Source organism: Hyla sarda, chromosome 1, assembly GCF_029499605.1.
Source record: "Hyla sarda isolate aHylSar1 chromosome 1, aHylSar1.hap1, whole genome shotgun sequence".
Lineage (NCBI taxonomy): Eukaryota > Metazoa > Chordata > Amphibia > Anura > Hylidae > Hyla > Hyla sarda.
In genome coordinates, this window is record NC_079189.1 from 24,602,183 (window position 1) to 24,624,695 (window position 22,513).

Sequence of the window (22,513 nt, forward strand, 5' to 3'; positions counted from 1 at the left end):
AGCAACTGGCATAGCGGAGGAACCAGGTCGTGTGGTGTACCGGAACCCTAAAGCCCTACTGGCATCACGAACACTAGGAATTAGCAACATCTTGCCCTCAGGGGTGAATACCATCTGATCCCACCACTCACACCGCTACATCCGCGGTCCCCTCATACACCCGTGGGTCACCACACTATATGGCGGCATTATTTAGATGATGTTTACAGCACAGAAGCTGCTTTTCCTGGCAAAGTCTTCTGTACCATACAGAAAAAATTTACTGACTACTGGTAGCCAAGAGAATGGAGGGAAGTGCAGAATGTATAACCACATTTTGCCACTTTATGGCTATGCGCCATATGTCAGAGGTATACAGCAGAGAATACTCCATCCAGGCTTACACCCCAACATATAGCTTTGCCATATCCTAATTCTTATCTATCTGCCACCATCTCCATATCTGCTGTGTTATAAATAGTCTTACGCCACTGCTGACCTTGATTTTTTTTTTCCGCTTGTTTTTATCTGCTTAACCTATTTCCCAGAGTACTCGGCTGCAGTTTTCTGCATTGTCGCTGGATATGTGTCACGTTGAATATTTCACTGTTGGATCCCGTGCAGAAACATTTGCCCTCTCTTTTCTGCTCGTTCTCATAGATGCTGGGTCTTCTCCTTGTGTCACATCTCCGCTCACTCTGCCTACATGTATTTCTACCTCAGCCGTCACAGCCTGCGCCTCGCACTTCATTACCTGCCATTTTGCTCCCATCTGCTGGATGTTTAACCCATTAAGGACATAGCCAGTCGTGGCCAATTTTTATTTTTGCAGTTTTGTTTTTCTTCCTTGTTTTTTAAGAGCCATAATTCATTCAGTTTTCCATCTACAAAGCCATGGGAGGGCTTGTTTTTTTTTTTTGTTTGTTCCAGCACCAATTGTACATTACTTTCAAGGGTTAAATGGCCAACATCAGCAGTATTGCTTATGTAGGGCCTTAACGGCCATCAGCACACTGTATAAAGCACACTATATATGTGGCAACCACGGAAACTGGACAGACTGTAGTAGGTGACTCGGGGTGGTTAGATGTATCACTTCGTGATGACAGGGCACCGTTAACCTACACGGTCCAAGGATATCACAGCTTCTCCTGGGCCTGGCGCGGGAAAATAAATACATCGATACAATGTTAAAACTGTCTTTTTACTGATGATCGCGGTAGCAGGTCTTTTACAACACAGAAGTTTGTGCAGTGAGATGGGCAGAGTGGAACCCAGGGAGCCTAATGCCTTGCTGGGAGTTATAGTGGCTGTTCAATGTAGCCTGAAGATTAGTGGCAGCACATGCTAACTAAAAGCTTTAACTTGACTGACTGAAGGTTTTCCCCACTGAACTTTTGCTTATCGCCAGGCTTTGATGATTTACCTGCGGACCGGGGTCGTTTCCTGCGATTTTGCGTGGCTGTGGAATTTAGTTGACTTCTTCTCCCTTTGGCTTCTCCTCAACTTGGTTGCAGGAACATACTCCCCTTCTCTCTGAACACACTGCACTCCACTCTCCAACTGCACTCTCCCCCCCCCCCCCTACAATAACCTGTAGCTCCTGTGCCCTAATGCAACTTCCGTGTTAGGCCTCCCACCTACCATGTGCCATTAATAACAAAGGTGTCTTCCATGTGTCAGTCGGTCCTTTGGGCCTCTCCATTTACCAGGACCTTGTGCTACTGCTACCATTGCACCCCTATTGTTTTGTGCCTGGTCCTCAAAGAGAGAACATTGTGTGCAATGAATACAAAGCAAGGACTCGCAACATCAGGCACTATATTTCTTGACAGTTTCCTACAGTCTATGGTATCTCTTGCTTTTATATGCCTCTGAGGAAGAGTTGGACATGAAAAGACTGAATAGCTGGTCAGGGACCTAAAGGAGAGGGTTATAAAGGAAGAGGAAGTGAGAGACACATGGTCAGGAAAGAGAGAGGCTATGTATCCACTGCAGAGTGCAAAGAGTCCTATACTAGGAGACACCAATACGCTAAATCACTAAAAGGGTTAGTAGTAGTCAGTAACTGAAAATAACTTATACCCAGTGTAGTGGACTACCAATCACAATTACTACAGGGTGCGCCATTTATATGGATGCACCTTAATAAAATGGGAATTGTTGGGGATATTAACTTCCTGTTTGTGGCACATTAGTATATGTGACGGGGGAAACTTTTCAAGATAGGTGGTGACCATGGCGGCCATTTTGAAGTCGGCCATTTTGAATCCAACTTTTGTTTTTTCAATATGAAGAGGGTGATGTGACACATTAAACTTTTTTGAAATTTCACAAGTAAAACAATGATGTGCTTGGTTTTAACGTAACTTTATTCTTTCATGAGTTATTTACAAGTTTCTGACCACTTATAAAATGTGTTCAATGTGCTGCCCATTGTGTTGGATTGTCAATGCAACCCTCTTCTCTATACACTGCTATATACTACTATATACACCGCAGGAGAAATGCTAGCACAGGCTTCCAGTATCCGTATACACTGCTATATACTACTATATACACCGCAGGAGAAATGCTAGCACAGGCTTCCAGTATCCGTATACACTGCTATATACTACTATATACACCACAGGAGAAATGCTAGCACAGGCTTCCAGTATCCATATACACTGCTATATACTACTATATACACCGCAGGAGAAATGCTAGCACAGGCTTCCAGTATCCGTATACACTGCTATATACTACTATATACACTGCAGGAGAAATGCTAGCACAGGCTTCCAGTATCCGTATACACTGCTATATACTACTATATACACCGCAGGAGAAATGCTAGCACAGGCTTCCAGTATCCGTATACACTGATATATACTACTATATACACCGCAGGAGAAATGCTAGCACAGGCTTCCAGTATCTGTATACACTGCTATATACTACTATATACACCGCAGGAGAAATGCTAGCACAGGCTTCCAGTATCCATATACACTGCTATATACTACTATATACACCGCAGGAGAAATGCTAGCACAGGCTTCCAGTATCTGTAGTTTCAGGTGCTGCACATCTCGTATCTTCACAGCATAGACAATTACCTTCAGATGACCCCAAAGATAAAAGTCTAAGGGGGTCAGATCGGGAGACCTTGGGGGCCATTCAACTGGCCCACGACGACCAATCCACTTTCCAGGACACTGTTCATCAGGAATGCTCGGACCTGACACCCATAATGTGGTGGTCACCATCTTACTGGAAAAGCTCAGGGAACATGCCAGCTTCAGTGAATAAAGAGGGAAACACATCATCATGTAGTAATTTCACATATCCAGTGGCCTTGAGGTCTTCCGATCTGACCCCCTTAAACTTTTATCTTTGGAGTTATCTGAAGGTAATTGTCTGTTCTGTGAAGATACGAGATGTGCAGCACCTGAAACTATGGATACTGGAAGCCTGTGCTAGCATTTCTCCTGCGGTGTATATAGTAGTATATAGCAGTGTATACGGATACTGGAAGCCTGTGCTAGCATTTCTCCTGCGGTGTATATAGTAGTATATAGCAGTGTTTACGGATACTGGAAGCCTGTTCTAGCATTTCTTCTGCGGTGTATATAGTAGTATATAGCAGTGTATACGGATACTGGAAGCCTGTGCTAGCATTTCTCCTGCGGTGTATATAGTAGTATATAGCAGTGTATACGGATACTGGAAGCCTATGCTAGCATTTCTCCTGCAGTGTATATAGTAGTATATAGCAGTGTATACGGATACTGGAAGCCTGTGCTAGCATTTCTCCTGCGGTGTATATAGTAGTATATAGGAGTGTATACGGATACTGGAAGCCTGTGCTAGCATTTCTCCTGCGGTGTATATAGTAGTATATAGCAGTGTATACGGATACTGGAAGCCTGTGCTAGCATTTCTCCTGCGGTGTATATAGCAGTGTATACAGATATCAACCTGCAATATGTTTTCAATTGTGCCTAGGGGGCACCAGCGATGGGACAGTACCATCTATAGAGGCAGGACGTGGAGCTGAGAGGGCTCGGCCTTGGTTGGTCCTATACCCTATGTTGCCTTTGCAGGAGAATTGCATTGAGTGCCAGGAAAGGAGTGGATGCCATGAACAGGCCGGTGGATTTGCGCTGAGTCTAGAGGAGTTTCCTGTCTTCATTTTGCAGTACCTGCGAAGAGGCATAAACTTTCCCAGAGGGAAACCGAAGGTCTCTTCCAGTAAGTAATCTCTGTTGGCAAAAGATCCCTTGTGAGCTAGTACCAAATATACTATGTAGTATAATAGTTGTACAAGGCCTTGGTCAGGAGTGGGGGAGGATTTACGACAGCCTCATTGGTGACCCATCCAAAAAACAGTCCATCAATGGTAAATCTAAAACAGTGCATGAGGTGTCCCAGTACCATAGGCTGTCCTGTGGGCTGTGGATCTCCTCGGGAATGCCTGCTGCTCTTATGTTGGGCCCACTATTAAAATGTTTATTATATTCATGCACTTTATTATATTCACTGTATTTTTTGTTCTTCATGTACTGTACCTTTAAGCAAGAGATGCAGTGGTATCCAGGTGACCCTGTCTGCCCAATGGGAACCCCTAAATTCTCATGTATATAGTGTATGGGGGGGAGGAGTTGCTTCAGTTTGTGCTGAGCTACAGTGTGGAAAGGAGGTGGAAGATGTGTGTGGTGAATTCAGAGGGAAGCCTATAGAAAACTCTAAATCAAGTCAGCCCCGCCATCCCCGTACAGTGAGTGAGTCAAACCCTGGTGGTGATAGTAATTGGACCTTGTCAGAACCCTAGTCAGCGTGGGATATCTTGAGGTCTCAAATCTCTGTAATTCAAGTGGGTAAAATGCACCATAAGTCCCAGCAGGGCAACAGGGCTTCCAAGGGTTACACTGCATCCCTTTTACTCTGCTCCATACTGTTGGCGTGTAATATCATCTACACCTGCTCAGTAATACGCAGTTATCCGTAACCCGGCATCGGTGTGTTTCTTGCCCCTGTGTCTTGCTCAGGAGAAGCTGTCTCCATTTCGGACCGTATATAGGCTAACGGTGCTCTGGCGTCACAAATTGACAAGTGTATCTTGCACCCCTGTGCACTATTAAAAAGCTTCCAAAAAGAGGGCACTAGTGGATTAACTGGATTAAAGGGGTACTCTGCCCCTAGACATCTTATCTCCTATCCAAAGGTGACGCTACTGAGAACGCAGGGGTCCCCAGCGGCGGGAACCCCGCGATCTGACATCTTATCCCCTATCCTTTGGATAGGGGATAAGATGTCTAGGGGCAGAGTACCCCTTTAAGGGAGAATGGTTTTACTGCTGAAAGGAAGGGAAACACTGCATACAGGTGGAGGACTAGCTCTGAGGGAAGACACTGCTATTACTACTAATGGAAGTCATTGGAAAGTCATTGCTAGAACTAGGGAAGGTGGCCCCTACTGTGACTACTGGGGCATAGGGAGACAATGCTTTCAATGTTGGGGAGGGGGGAGAACAAAATCTTGCGATTACTTGTAAATGGTAGGTGTTCTGTTCCATTCAGTGTTATTCATATTGGTTCATACCATAGTAAGGCTACAAGGAGCCAAAACACAGCAGTTTGGGGGCTTCTTTTTGAGTGCTGGCTGTTCAAACTCTTGTATACCATTTTGGACTGTGCTATTCTATGTAAAAAAAACTGCAAGGAGCTTCTCCCCTTCTTTATTAGTTCTGCTATCAGTTCTCAAGAAATACATAATTAAGACGGAAAGTACCATGGTCAAACCTACACCTGCCCACCACAGCCCCAACATACAACTCTTATATTATGGTTCTTTTCTATGTGTCAGCTCTTATGGGTTTTTTTTTTTTTGGAAGTTCTGTTCTGATATGTCCACAGCATCCACCGTTTGCAAATTTGACCCTATATATACACTGACAAATCACTTTTGTTGCAGGTTTTGTTGTGGATTTTCCACTGTGGATTCTAATCTGAAAAAGAAAAATCAGTATACCCTCCTTCTGCCAATACCATCCCAAGGTTTCCATGTTTCTACCACATCTTCACGTGTTAACACAACACTCCATCGTAATAGACCAGAAAGCCAAGACTAGCTTGAAGACTAGGGACTCCTTACCATAGGAATGGCAGAAGACTCGGAGGGTGAGCATACTGGGGATAAAATATTATGGGCATGTCATTGCTGCTATCATGTAAACAACGCCATAGGTAATAACTGGAGTGGTGGTGGCTGGACGTGGTGGGGATTAAAAGGGTGGGCACAAGTTCTTCTTAACTTTAGTACAAACCTTTGAATAACTCGGACGACTACTTTCAGAAGACAACCACAGTGTATGGATGATGTTTGTTGAAATCACTGTATTCTACTGCATAGTTCTGTCCACAAATCCAGGTGGAAGATTTACGGTATTTTCATCCTGTGTAGATAAACCCTTAAAGGGTAACTCTCATAAAACAAATTTTTGCTATTGCACTCCTTATGGTAAATAAAACATATTTCTAATATACTTTGTTTAAAAAAAATGAAGTTTTCTATGTTTTATTTGTGCTTAAAAAAGCTCAAGAGCACATTTTCCCCCATCTTATACACAGACTTAGGACCGAAGCCCAAACACAGGAAGTGTAGTCTGGAGTGCTGAGGGGGGTGTGTCCAGCCTCATCCAATCATAGCTCCTCTCACACTTAACTGCCATATGCTGTTGGTTGGACACACCCCTCAGCACTCCAGACTACACTTCCTGTGTTTGGGCTTAGGTCCAAAGTCTGTGTATAAGATGGGGGAAAATGAGCTCTTGAGCACATATACAAAGTATATTAGAAATATTTTTTATTTACCATAAGGAGTGCAATAGCAAAAATTAGTTTTAATGAGAGTGTCCATTTAACCAAATATACATTTACATTTGACCTTCAATTAGCATGTGATGGATCAGAACAGTGATTTCCAACCCAGTCCTTAAAGGGGTATTCCGCCCCTAGACATCTTATCCCCTATCCAAAGGATCTCGCCTGCGGCACCCCAGACATCTGGTGCACGGAGCGAACTTCGCATTGAACGTCACAGTCATGCCCCCTTCGTGGCATCACAGCCACGCCCCCTCAATGCAAGTTTATGGGAGGGAGCATGGCGGTCACCACGCTCCCTCCCATAGACTTGCATTGACGTCACAATCCTTTTGCCCCTGTATCCTGAGATGACTGGGGTGCTGCAGGAGAGATCATGAGGGTCCCCAGTGGCGGGACCCCCATGATCAGACATCTTATCTTCTATCCTTTGGATAGGGGATAAGATGTCTAGGGGCGGAGTACCCCTTTAAGGTCCACCAACATTCTAGGTTCTTCCCATTAAAATAGAACAGGGAAAAATTCAAATGTGGACCTCTGGATTAGAGTGTGGTCCCCCAACTTGTGGCAGTAGATGGTTAGGGAATACTGGAAGTTGTAGGTTTGCAACAGAAGAAGAGCCACAGGTGTTGGCGGAGGAGGATAGCAAGTGGATATGCGGAAAAAAATCATTGAGAAGCCATGTTTTGTTTTTGTCTTTCTTGGTCACCAGGAGACAAGGCAGACCTTGGCAGGAATGGTTTAATAACATACACACGTCAACCAAATGATTGAACAGGAGTGGGCAAAGCCTTTTTTTATTGAGTTCATATGAACATACAGATGGTCGGATGTACTGAGTGCTACGGAGCTGAGGCAAAACACATTATAAGAAACATCAGTTCACCTTCACAATTATATGTTATTGGCGATTGTGTCTTTTCTCCATCAGGATATATATATATATATATATATATATATATATATATATATATATATACATATACACATATCTCAAAAAGAAAATCTTCTACCAATGACATCATTGACTCTATTTACATTTTTTTGTCACACAATTTGTCGACTACAGAACTGTACGAATGTACGAAGCTGCTGAGAATGTTGTTCCGATTAGATACTGGTGGTATTTCCTGTATGCCGAGCACACACTACAGGTGCCTATACATGCCAAGCACTGGTAATAAAAAGAGATGGTCACGACTCAGTGATGATTGTCACGGACATGAAGTGTTGCGTGAACATTACCCCTCTTGTAAACCTTGGTAGTTAAAAGCTGGAGAAAAATGCACATTCAGTAATAGTCACAGCATTATATATCTCTGTTTAATTTACAATAAAATTTGATGTGTATTTTTTGTACAATGTCCATTCAAGTAAAGCAGTAAGTCCTAACATTTTATCATGGAGGAACCCCGGACATAAACATTACTTTGACGGGGGAGCCCCTTAAACCCTTCTGACCCTTTTGTAAAGGTGCTGTCTTCTGGAGAACTGCTACAACCACCATACTACTACTGTAAAGATGACATGAAGGTGCTGTCTCCCGGAGAACCACTCCATTCCTTCTGTAAAGGTAACATGAAGGCGCAGTCTACATCCACCCCTACATCCACCTAATCCATACTGTAAAGATGACCGGCTGGTGCTGTCTCCTTTAGGAGCAACTACAACTACCCAATTCTTACCATAACAGCGATTTGCTGTTGCGGTCTCCTGGAGAAACCTAACTTAGGTTCCATAAAATCCCAGGAACCCTAGTTGGGAAAGACTGAAGTAGAGAGTTTATCTTTCTACTGCATTTTTAGAAACCCAACCAGTAGCCACAACCTTTTGAAAACCGTGGTAATAAATATACTGAAAATCAAAAGACATATCACCATAAAGCATTGTCTCTTAGGATAGGCACTAAATAGTGTGTCTTTCAGAGTCATGGTCAAGTCATGATGATGTCCAAGGTCCATAGAATGGAACCATTACAAGATGCCCTCATGCCTCTCTGTAACTTTTAATGCTTCATGCATACTGGCGGCTGACAGCCTCCTATTGATATTGGTGTACTTGCACCTCAGCAAGTTCCAAAAAGTAGTCCTTAAATCCCTGTTGAAGAAGGCGTAGATTAATGGATTTATAAGCGAGTTGGTGTAGCCCAACCACAGAAGTGTCCTCTCCAGTCTGAGGGGCATGCAGCTGCACCTAATGCCACAAATGAAAGGCCGGGCTGTGGACATCAAGAAGAAAGGAAGCCAACAAAAAGTGAAGGCTCCAACGATTATCCCAAGAGTCCTCGCTGCTTTTTGTTCTCTTTTGAAGATGGAGATGTTCTTCCTGTCTTGGCGTATGAGCTTGGACAAGGTGGCAAACTCTTCGACTGCTTTGTTCTTTTTGGAGCTTTTTTTAGGAGCAATTTTATCTTCTAAGCAATAAATACCTTCTTGTTCAATAAGTTTTGGGATGTTCACAAATTTGTGCTTCTCGGCACTGATTTTAGCTGCTACAAAGATTCTCTGATACATAATGAGCATGACAGTCATTGGGATATAGAAGGCAACTGCAGTAGAGTAGACGGTATACCCAAAGTCTTGACTTATGAGACACATCCTCTCCACAGTGACATTTTGAGCCCATCCAAAGAGTGGTGGAAGAGTGATGGAGGCAGAGAGAAGCCAAACTATAAACACCATCTTAGCCATTAGTTTGCCATTCTGTCGGGCTGGATAGGTCAGTGGGCGTGTTATTCCAAGGTATCTGTGGAAGACAAAATGATAAGTTCTATTATCTGTAGACATCAACAATTAGAAATACAAATCTAATGGAGATATCATAAGAAAAGTTAATTTTAGTTGTAGAAAAATGGACCCAAAACAAACTTTGGTAACTTTGCTTATCTCTATTGCCAGTCTTTTTGGCACCAGGACAATGGTGTGACTGATACCTTTTAGAAACCCACTGCTATATTCCTGATTTATGAGCACCTGCTACCTAGCTTCCACAACCAATTGATGGATACCTCTATTTATTAACCAGTCAGAAGTTCAAATGGCTACATATGGTAGACAATTTCCAGCAACACAAGGAAAGATCATGAGAAAACATTGAGCAGTGACACAATGAGTCGTATAACAATCTCAGCTCCGCTTCAGCTGTGTAAATACGTGTCTTTTCATACGCCAGAACACTATGTATGAAGCTGATTCAACAACACACAGTGCCCCTATGGTTTTGCACTACAGCTCAGAGACTGATTGTTAAATTGGGTCTCTACTTGAGACTATGGGTCAGATATTCTGTTGCAAATGAGTATTAGCACTTTTCCACTGCATCAACAAATGTGATAAGGCCTTAGGCAAATAGGGGCATGACTTCTTTAAAAAAAGGAGTGACTACTATGCAACATCAAATACAAAAAGAAATGTAGACCTTCTAAAACTGCGACAGATGTATAAAACAGCTTGAGCCACAATGGTAAGGCTGGTGCATTCTAGTTTAGGCATAGATGACCTTCTACACTGTTTTGGAATACATGTCCCATGATACTCTTACAGCCAAAATGCTGCCAAACATCATAGGAGATGTAGTCCAAAACATCGGCAGTGCCAAAGGTTGCCTATTGCTGGTCTAGTTTATACTGTCTAAAAATAAGATGGTTTTAGTAAGTCTTGGTCTATTTGTGTACATTTATGTAATTTAGAGTTGAAACTCCAAAGACAATAGGTGTCACGTCAGGTAGGGAACAGTATGACTAGTGCTCACCCCAATAACACCATTCACAGCTACTTGGATGATCCACCCCTTAAGGGAGGCCCCCAAATGGGTGACTGTGCCTTCACTAGAGTAAGTTCACAGGGTCATCTGGGAAATCAGACAAGCCAGGTTAACAACACTTAGTACCATATCAGCAAGCAAGGAGTTAACCTGGGACTAGTCAGTGAGTCAAAACCAAGAAGTGTGCACAGGACAAAATCAGAACCAGAATCACAGGCAGAGAAAGCATTGGTCAAACCAGGGAAGTGTAGTACCAAATCAGCAGGCAGGAGCAAAGTCAGGGAACAGGCAAAGGTACGCTGGTACACTGGTGAAGGGTAGTAACCACAATCAAGGGTGACTTAGCTAGTGAGCCACCCTTTTAAACCTCTCAAAACCAAGAGGTGTCATCACTGGCACCAAAGCTGATTGGCCCGGCACTCCCACCTCCTGATAAGCAGAGCCTGCCATGGCACACAGTGACGAACAGCCCTTTGACATGTAGTGCCATCTTCAGGATAACAAGAGGTGCTGAGGACTACTCCTAATTGGGACCAGAGACAGCACAGGAGGGTTCGTTACAATAGGGCTGAGCCAATGGCTGAACCAATGTTTTTGGGTACCATTGGTACCATTGAAAAACAAAAAAACTTTAAAATGTTTAATAGATTAAAGTGAAATTCTAACATACAAAGTACTGTTTCTTTTGTTACTAGATGATAGATGTTATTTAAGAAAATTGCAGATAATTCCGAAAATCAAAGTATCCGCTCGACGGTAATGACGACCAATGTTCCCTCATGCACTGTAGCGAGGTCAATAGCTGCTGATTGGTCAATTTAGCATCTGTGATGTGAAATAGACTCCTGAAGTATCTCTCTTTTATCAGCAACATCAAAGCTGATGATCCCGTCTGAAGCCTGAAGGTTCCTCATTGGGCAGATATTGGAATAATCTCTTCTCGGTAGGACAGATACAACAGGACATAACGTTGTAAATTATTACTATAGAACAGAGGTGTGAAACCTGCGGCTCTTAAGATGTTTCAAACTACATCTCCCAGCGTGTGACTGTCAGGGCCTGCTGAGAGTTGTGGATGGGTCAGAAGCTAAATTTTGGAAAGATTTATAGATTTTTAAGCTTTCACATTAAGGCATAAGACATTAAAACATATTGATCTGAAATCCTTGTTGCATAAGGTAGGGAGCAAAATTATATTGACTGTGACTAATATCTCCCTAGAAGGGGGTAAATACTTTCTCGGTTGCTGTAGGAGATGGTGTCAATTATTGTTCTTACAATATAACACATTAGCAGTATCACACATCATCCTCCAATTTTTGAGAAGTGAGATCTTGTAGGTGACTCATTGGAGCCATCGAATGTGAGAATTCATTGTGTCTGTAGTTGTAGGTGTCACCGGATGCAAGCCGAGGTATCCCTACCATCCATATATGTGCACTATGCCTACAGCTAGTCATGGGCCATGCTATGGGGGCAGTACTCCTACGTCTCTGTGCTCATAGATGCCAAACAATTTTGTGTTCCTTGGTTGACATTCTGTAGAGAGAAAGGACTTCGTAATACCAGGATTTCGCAGCGCTGATCAGGACGCAGGACTCACAGGTTAAAAGTAACGACCATCAGGTTAATTAACAATAATGCAACGCGTTTCGCTGCGCATGCGCAGCGAAACGCGTTGCATTATTGTTAATAAACCTGATGGTCGTTACTTTTAGCCTGTGAGTCCTGCGTCCTGATCAGCGCCACAAAATCCTTGTATTACGAAGTCCTTTCTCTCTACCCATAACCACACTCCAGGAAGGCTGCGGACGGACCCCTATTCAACTACACACCTTTACCATTGTTGTGTATGTTGTTGCACAACCCCTTTCGGTAAGCGGTATTAAATCCTTCATTTCCCCACACCCTTACAACCTACGTTACTCCACAGGGATCGCCTTTGTTTTCTCTTTTTGGTTGACACTCAGAAGCCGGGAGCAGTTTTGATTCCGCCCTAAGCTTCAGAAGAAGGGGGACATGTATCCTGCACTTGAGTGAGAGAGCGCGAACCTCGACTCATAAGAGTCCTCCCACATCTGAGGTCAAAGGGTAACATAACCAAAATATAAAATGTCATCTTCTCAATCCTATTGCTGGAAACTCTTGGCTGCCCCACAACTCGCTGTCTATACAAACACTGAGCATGATCACCTGCGCTAGATGTATATGTCAAAGCTGATATCTTTCTGATATACGATGAGGGGATCTTATGTCGGGATCAAAAGCCCCTCAAAATAGTCTGTGAAAGAAAACTAATGCTGCAGGGGATATATAACATGCCTAAATTTGGATGCATGGATAACCATGTCATACATGACCAGACCACCATAGTAAAAGCTGCTCTCTTCAACCTATTTAGTTGTCTAAATATCATTCATTAGCAATATAGAGCAGTTCCCCCTCTATGCATGAAGTGAGGGAAATTACATTATCCAGCCATCCACTCTGTCTCTGTCCAAATCACTCTCTGAAAGCAGCCCCCACCCTCCTGAGAGACACAACCCATGTGGTTTCTGCCCTGCACTGATGAGTCATGCTCTCTTTAGTGCTGAGAACTGGGAGGTGTGTGCAGTGTCAGCCAGTCCGTCACTGAATCTCTCTCTGCTGCTCAGAGCAGGAGGGTGGGGGCTGGCAAAGCAAAGCTGCAATGACTGCTGGGGGATGTAGGCAAGGAGAGAGAAAGAAGGATAGCAAAGTATATAAAGCAGCCAGAGAATACAACAGGGGCCACAGGAGCCATGCATATCAGGCAGGATGGTTTACAGAGAACATATCCTGGAAGTGTGGTGGCTTTAGAGTTTTTTCTTTTTCATATACACACACACACACACTATATATATATATATATATATATATATATATATATATATATATATATATATATATATACTTCCCTGGAGTACCCCTTTAAATAACAGATATGGGAACGGGTTGTCCTGCTGAGAACACCGGGTTCTGCACTGAGATCATGGGAGGTCTCAGATGGATAGGGGATAAGATGTCTAGGGGCGGAGTACCCCTTTAAAAAATATAGAACTATATGCTTATCAGTGCCTTTGGCATGACTAAGATTTAAAAAAAGAAAGAAAGAAAAAAAAAAAAGAAGCATTTAGTCATACTATGAATATCAATTTCTGGATAGCGATCAGATAAAACACAGTTATCACTAAATTTAATGGAGACCATCTCCCGTGACTGCATGACTGCCCTGTGGACCATTAAAGGAGTTATCTCACCTTAGAAATCCCCTTTCAATATCCTCTATGCATGCAAATATTCAGAAAATATAAATATCATAAAATACTGTAAGGGTCCCGGGTACAAATCTAACAAGGACAAGATCTGGTCTCCCAAAAAAAAAAATACTAAGGTTAGATGATGAGCCCCAATGGGAACAAAGTCCTACGTGACCATCTTAGTACAGCATTACGAAATAAGTCAACGCTATAATTTACCAAATAAATTAATTATAAATACACGTCTTCTTCTTCTCCAGCTTCAGCAGATGGTATTGATCTCTATTCCAGTGATGTGGCGCTGCCCTACAGCTTGTCGTACACTCGCGGAGTCTCAGCAGGATGGCTCTGCTCTGCTGCGCCAAAGTAATGAGCACCCTGAGATGCTGTGTAGTATTAGATAAGGGCAGGATGTTCTGCTACTGTCACCAGCCGTCCTGCTCCAATATAATGCACAACCTGCTGTTCCTCTTATCTGTAAAGTTTCTCGTCTCTTGCCTGACAAAGCGCAGACAGAGAGCAGAAAAGAAAGACTGAATCCCACTAAGATAGTTGATGTAAATGCTGATCACTCCTAAGTGTAGTAAATCCGGTCTTTTTGGGTCTAGTTTTTAAATATATTTTTGAATATTCCAATACTTATGAGTGGTGTCCCAGTACAGCATTTTCAACTGCTACCTACAGTATTAGAGTTGCCGGGTGGCTGAGTAAATAAAGGTTTGCAGTATGCATAAGGTGTGTATTAAGTACTGGATAGTATTGCAAATATGATTGTCTGAATTGTGCAGGTATTTTGTCTTTGCACCACAAGTCTAAAGCACAGAGTTTTATAGAGTGCAGAGAGTTCACTTCTTACATTGACACTGAAGGGTTGATTTGGTCACATGTAGACTCCTAGCCAGTGGATGTAGGAGAGGCCCAAGTCCTCCCCTTATTAGGTAAAAGGGGTGTAGCTAAATCAGTTCTAGTCAGTTTAGCACTTGGCCTGTGCCAAAGCCACACATGCTTTAGCTAGCTTTAGTCAGTACCACATGTAACAAATCACTGAGAGAATATATCAACAGATTCACGATGATACAAAACATGTTCGCTCCGGAGGCTGATGATAGCGGGGTGCTGCATGAAAGATTGCAGGGTTCCCCAGCGGCGGGACCCCCGCGATCAGGCATCTTATTCCCTATCCTTTGGATAGGGGATAAGATGTCTTAGGGCCAGAGTACCCCTTTAACACATTGGTCATCAAGTGAATCACTCACACAGTTCTCCAGGGGTGATAGATATGAGTATCACTGCCGATCAGGTATGCGAGAAGTCCTAGATGTCGCATTCTCACATCCTTAATGCAATGCTTAGCATCCTCTGGGGTTTTGTTGTATATAATTCTCACATCCTCTCATGGTCCCTGTAAGACAAGCCTAGGGACCAGTCTATTTTTCTTATATATTCCTAATAAAAGTTACATTTTATGTGTGACCACTTTTCCATTAGAAACACATTATCTCAATTCTAGTTCCAGTGCAGACTGTGAGGATTCATTTCCACATTGCTCATTGCTGTAGCATCCAAGAGGAGACTATTTTCCAGAAAAGATAGAGCTGAACAAGGGCCTTTCTGTATTTTACTGGTTTATCTTGGGCCAACAGTCAGACCAGTGAAAGTCGGGGAGGACCTCGCTGGATGCACGTTTCAGCGTGTCATGTCACAGACTGCCACATAAAGAGTATGCAAAGTACAGTCCTTTATTGTGCATTACACCACAGTTTACATCCAATGAAGAACCTTGCCCAGTAGTTTCAGTAATTTGGACTCAAGAACTATAGAGCTAAAAAACCTTAGAACCCTGCACCATATTTTTTTTAAAGTCTATTTAATGTGCTAAAAGCATTCTAAGAAATTCTAACATTCAGCTAAGCTGCTATTAAAGCATCATTTCAAGGGCCAGTGACCAAATCTACATTCTCCGGCCCTCCTAAGCTGTACTATATAAAGCTCTATACAAAAAAAATATTTTTTTCTTGGAATGTCAAAGGGATTTCAGTAAAGTTACAAGTTGTTTGTCTCATTCCTGGGCTTTGTATGCGGGAACAGCTTTATTTGAAAAAAAAGACATTTGTGGGATCCAAGAGGAACATTGGGTTAGCACCATTCAGCTAGTTAACACAAATATCTGGGACTACTACCCTCATCATTGCCCTGGGGATGTATACATATGCTCTGGACACAAGATGATAAACATGTCATCCTAAAGGTCTATTTACACGTACAGTATTCTGTGCAGATTTAATGCGCAGGATTTTCTGCTGCAGATTTCAATGTAAATCTGCACAGAATACTGTACGTGTGAATAGACCCAAAAACACTAATTCCTAAATGTCATCCAACAAACCAGGAAGAGAGAATGATCTGTAGCACAGAAGGATGGAGCTAGAAGGTGGCATGCAGCTGTATTGGATGTGGAGATGATACTTATATAGACAGCTGGCAAACAAAATCTGTACTCAATCACCTTATATATTATCAATAAACTGTACCATTCTGGTGATCACAATCCCAGTAAGGCTCACTACTGTGTGTGTGGCCTTCACGTGCCCGTATGACCTCACAACAACACCTGGGCATGCTCCTGATGAGGTGGAGGATGGTCTCCTGAGGGATGTCCTCCCAGAACTGGACTAAAGCATCCGCCAACTCCTGGACAGTCTGGTGGATGGAGCGAGACATGATGTCCCAGATGTGCTCAATCGGATTCAGGTCTGGGGAATGGACAGGCCAGTCCATAGCATCAATGCCTTCCTCTTGCCACATGAGGTCTAGCATTGTCTTGCATTAGGAGGAACCCAGGGCCAACCGCACCAGCATATGGTCTCACAAGGGGTCTGAGGATCTCATCTCGGTACCTAATGGCATTCAGGCTACCTCTGGCAAGCACATGGAGGGGTGTGTGGCCCCCAAAGAAATACCACCACACACCATTACTGACCCACCGCAAAACTGGTCATGCTGGAGGATGTTGCAGGCAGCAGAATGTTCTCCACAGCGTCTCCAGACTCTGTCACATGTGTTCAGTGTGAACCTGCTTTCATCTGTGAAGAGAACAGGGTGCCAGTGGCAAATTTGCCAATCTTGGTGTTCTCTTGCCAATGCCAAACGTCCTGCACGGTGTTGGTTTGTAAGCACAACCCCACTTGTGGACGTCGGACCCTCATACCACCCTCATGGAGTCTGTTTCTGACCGTTGTCAATTAGTGTTGCTTCCTGAGTGGACAGTGTGATTTCACAGAAGTGTGATTGACTTGGAGTTACATTGTGTTGTTTATTTCACTTTGAGTTACAATGTGTTGTTTAAGTTTTCCTTTTATTTTTTTGAGCAGAGTATAACACAATGCCACATATGTCAATAGTTTGCATATTTTTTTCCCATGGCATTTCGATCACACCCAATCGTACTCTCTGTAAATGAACTTACATAATCACCATCTTAAGATGACCCGAAGACTGAAGCCTTTCAGTTTTAATGTTTGTGTAGTATCCCTGCACAGATCCTGCTTTCAATTAAGTATTTGGTTGTTGCTTGGTTGCAGTGTTGTTGCAAGTCTGTGTTGTGAGTCTATATGCATAACGCTTTCTGTTTCTGTTATATGTGTGTACACATGTACCTTGCTACTATGCTGCCATCCAATGGGAGAGTCTAAAAAGTGCTTATAAGAAGGCCCCATGAACTTCACCCCGTAATTTGGAATATACTAGAACTATACTATAGGTAAAGTCTACCTAGCTCAGCCATCCTCTTAGTAGAGGACAGGCATGTGATCTGAACCAGACCAGTGCAGTTCTAGCCATGTGCAAGTCCTGGGAACATATAACCACCAGCACCTTAGTAGAGTTGAGGGCCAGTCTACAGGCTGTGTACATGTGCCTAGCTCATCTCTCCACACATCAAAAATCCTTCCCTGTGATAACTATACTACAGTGGACCAGCATCTTCACCCTGCCTGGATTCCAGCAAAGAACTTAATTCTCCCAGAAGTCCTTGCTAAGGGAATTATATCATTATTCTTCCTCCTCCGAGAAGAAGTTATCTATTTTTCTGCCTCTGAGAGTAGGTGAATATAGTCAAAGAGGAAAAGCTTTACACAAGCTTCTTTGACCTTCCAGATATCCTGTGCAGGCCGGAGGCATATGGCAAACATGTCACGTTTCTACACAGACCTGCATCCTCCTATAGGACATTGCAGCTCGCCGTCCATAAGTATGTTAATCTTCCTAAAGTCCCTTACCAGAAAGTAACTAGGGATAATTTCATTGGTAGAGTATTTTAGCACTTTGTCATCCCTTCACACGGTTAGAAAAATTAGATTTATAGCTTTAATGCTTGTGCCCCCCCCCCCACCCGCATACATTTTTGGCCAAGGGGGTAAGGTTAAAGGGGTACTCCGCTGCTCAGCTTTTGGAACAAAATGTTCCCAACACAGAGCCGGCACTGGGAGCTCATGACATCATAGGTGTGACGTCATGAGGGGGGCAGGGCTATGACGTCACAAGCTCCCGACGCCTACCTTCTAACTTCTATCCAACTTCTATCCATTACATCGCAAGGGCAGTCATATTAACACTTTTCTTCCTATGGTATTCAAAGATTTCAGATTTAGTAGGCGCCACACTATATTTGCTTAAATCATCAGTCCAATAAAGAAAATTTGTAAAATATCTTATAGAAAAATTCCTCTTTCTCCACTAATATGGCTCCTTGTTATGAATGAAGAAAATGTATGGTTATTCAAGTAAATAGCTTGATACTGAATGGTCTAAATGACTGTATTAACACCAATCTCTAAGTGGCAATTTTTCTTAGTATTATTGTATGCAGCTTGATATTTTATGGATATTTGCCATTATGAGTACCAAGTTACTTTACTGCTTTTATTTATTTTTTTACTACATTGATTTCAGAATCATATATCTCATAATTATATTAAAAATGTACACTGTTCAAAAAAAATAAAGGGAACACTTAAACAGCACAATGTAACTCCAAGTCAATGACACTTCTGTGAAATCCCACTGTCCACTCAGGAAGAACACTTATTGACAATCAATTTCACATGCTGTTGTGCAAATGGAACAGACAACAGGTGGAAAATGTAGGCAATTAGTAAGACACCCCCAATAAAGGAGTGGTTGTGCTGGTGGTGACCACAGACCACTTCTCAGTTCCTATGCTTCCTGGCTGATGTTTTGGTCACTTTTGAATGCTGGCGGTGCTTTCACTCCAGTAGTAGCATGAGGCGGTGTCTACAACCCACACAAGTGGCTCAGGTAGTGCATCTCATCCAGGATGGCACATCAATGCGAGTTGTGGAAAGAAGGTTTGCTGTGTCTGTCAGCGAGGTGTCCAAAGCATGGAGGCGCTACCAGGAGACAGGCCAGTACATCAAGAGACGTGGAGGAGGCCGTAGGAGGGCAACAACCAAGCAGCTGGACCGCAACCTCTGCCTTTGTGCAAGGAGGAACAGGAGGAGCACTGCCAGAGCCCTGCAAAATTACCTCCAGCAGGCCACAAATGTACATGTGTCCACTCAAACGGTCAGAAACAGACTCCCTGAGGGTGGTATGAGAGCCCGACGTCCACAGGTGGGGGTTGTGCTTACAGCCCAACACCGTGCAGGATGTTTAGCATTTGCCAGAGAACACCAAGATTGGCAAATTTGCCACTGGCATCCTATGCTCTTCACAGATGAAAGCAAGATCACACTGAGCACATGTGACAGACGTGACAGAGTCTAAAGACGTCATGGAGAACGTTCTGCTGCCTGCAACATCCTCCAGCATGACCGATTTGGCGGTGGGTCAGTAATGGTGTGGTGTGGCATTTCTTTGGGGGGCCGCACAGCCCTCTATGTGCGTGCCAGAGGTAGCCTGACTGCCATTAGGTACCGAGATTAGATCCTCAGACCCCTTGTGAGACCATATGCTGGTGCGGTTGGCCCTGGGTTCCTCCTCAGGCAAGACAATGCTAGACCTCATGTGGCTGGAGTGTGTCAGCAGTTCCTGCAAGAGAAAGGCATTGATGCTATGGACTGGCCCGCCCGTTCCCCAGACCTGAATCCGATTGGGCACATCTTGGACATCATGTCTAGCTCCATCCACCAACACCACGTTGCACCACAGACTGTCCAGGAGTTGCAGATGCTTTAGTCCAGGTCTGGGAGGACATCCCTTAGGAGACCATCCACCACCTCAGCAGGAACATGCCCAGGCATTGTAGGGAGGCCATACGGCCACGTGGAGGCCACACACACTACTGAGCCTCATTTTGACTTGTTTTAAGGACATTACATAAAGTTGGATCAGCCTGTAGTGGGGTTTTCCACTTTGATTTTGAGTGTGACTCCATATCCAGACCTCCATGGGTTGATACATTTGATTTCCATTGATAATTTTTGTGTGATTTTGTTGTCAGCACATTCAGCTATGTTGTAGCTATAGGAAGAAAGCACTCCTTATGGCACTGCGGGCACTCCGCTACAGAAGATACCTGGATGTGGGCTTCTTTTTTTATTGGTACTTGCTAGATAGTAATAACTGGTGGGGCTCAGGCCGAAGAAAATGTCCAAACATATCACATATGTGTAGTAGAGGAAAAGGAAAAAAGCCGTCCACTCACCAATAAGTTTCTTTCTTCAGGCTATATTCATGCCGAAAATACTCACATTACAAGGGGGAGACGATACAGAGAAGAGCAGGGGGGTACAGTGGCAACAAGCTCTGTTTCGCACACTCAAGTGCTTCGTCCGGCCATATATCATTATCATTATATCACATTATCGTCTCCCCCTTGTAATGTGAGTATTTTCGGCATGAATATAGCCTGAAGAAAGAAACTTATTGGTGAGTGGACGGCTTTTTTCCTTTTCCTCTACTACATATTCAGCTATGTAAAGATGAAAGTATTTCATATGATTAGTTCATTCAGATCTAGAATGTGTTATCTTAGTTCCCTTTATTTTTTGGAGCAGTGTATGTTATTTTTATAACTAGCTGAGTACCTGGAGTTGCATGGTCGTCCTACATAAGCCTTGTGAGGAGAAAACATATATTAATAAGACAATATTGGGAGAATATTGTGAGCCTCGCACTATGTAATGCCTGCCACCCAGCTCTTAATCTCCAGCAATGATAGGCTTCTCATCCTCCCTGCACTCCTCACTGCAGCAGCACTGCCTTGCCCTCTCCCTGCCCCCGCACTGATGTCTTCTCTTCCCCCTCACTTTTCTCTCAGCCCACCAATAACCTTCTCTCCTCTCTCCCTTCACCTCTCCTAGCCCCATACTAACTATTCTCTGAACCTGCCTGCTGGACAGTTATAACATACTTTTACCATAACGTTGGTCCAGTGGCAGGTTGTTTAAAACTCCCGAGCAATCTCTGCAACCAGAGAGTAATGCAATCAGGAAATGTACTAGAAGTCCCATAGACTTTCATGCGACTCCCTTTATATCTCCTGATCATGTTATTCTTGGGCTGCAGAGATTGCCCGGGAGTTTTAGACATCCTGCTGCTGGACCACCATGGTGAAGTATGATTTAACTGTGCAACTTTGCTGTTTTACTCTCAGGCTGCATAGATTTACTATATTTTTATTTGACATATAAGAAAGATGTGTACCAAGTTTATTCAAAATATTTCCAGCCATTCGTAAGTTATGCTGGAACATTCATATTTGCATATACGTGTATGGTGAGAAAAAGCAACATAGGAGGAAGTATTTGACCTCATATCTCAACTTAATTCCCATCCTCATATCCCGACCCCATATCCCCTCCTCATATCCCGTCCTCATGTCCTGTTCTCATATACTGTCCTCATATCCAGACCTCATATCCTGTCCTGTTCTCATATCCTGTCCTCATATCCAGTCCTCATGTCCTGTCCTGTTCTCATATCCTGTTCTCATATCCAGTCCTCATATCCAGTCCTCATATCCCGTCCTCATATCCCGTCCTCATACCCCGTCCTCATATCCAGTCCTCATATCCTGTCCTGTTCTCATATCCTGTCCTCATATCCAGTCCTCATGTCCTGTCCTGTTCTCATATCCTGTTCTCATATCCTGTCCTCATATCCAGTCCTCATATCCAGTCCTCATATCCCGTCCTCATATCCCGTCCTCATATCCCGTCCTCATACCCCGTCCTCATATCCCGTCCTCATGTCCTGTCCTGTTCTCATATTCTGTCCTCATATCCAGTCCTCATATCCCGTCCTCATATCCCGTCCTCATATCCCGTCCTCATATCCCGTCCTCATATCCCGTCCTCATATCCCATCCTCATATCCCGTCCTCATATCCCGTCCTCATATCCTGTCCTCATATCCCATCCTCATATCCCATCCTCATATCCCGTCCTCAGGTGGGGCTGAGTTGTAAAGAAGAGATTGCAGGCTGAAAATAGAAGAAGGTGTGGTTTTGTGGAAGTGGGCATGACTTGCAAGCCGGACCAATGCACAAAAAGGCAAGAAAATAAAGGCTTAAATGGACGGTTTGGCTTAGATGGGATGTGGCAGGACTGACACTCACCAGGAGATGCAGAGCGGAGCTTGAGGAGTAAGGTACTGGAAGTCCTATAT

At 43.5% G+C, this 22,513-nt stretch overlaps 1 protein-coding gene across 1 annotated transcript in view; it reads right to left on the reverse strand.

The window, feature by feature from the left end:
• Nucleotides 1-7,794: 7,794 nt before the first annotated feature.
• The window catches only part of LOC130323920 (5-hydroxytryptamine receptor 7), a 94,223-nt gene continuing 79,504 nt past the window's right edge, over nucleotides 7,795-22,513 (reverse strand). The window contains exon 3 of the mRNA XM_056553195.1: nucleotides 7,795-9,590. Within this exon, the coding sequence (XP_056409170.1) occupies nucleotides 8,819-9,590 (772 nt within the window). The 3' untranslated portion in view covers nucleotides 7,795-8,818. The remainder of the gene's footprint in view (nucleotides 9,591-22,513) is intronic.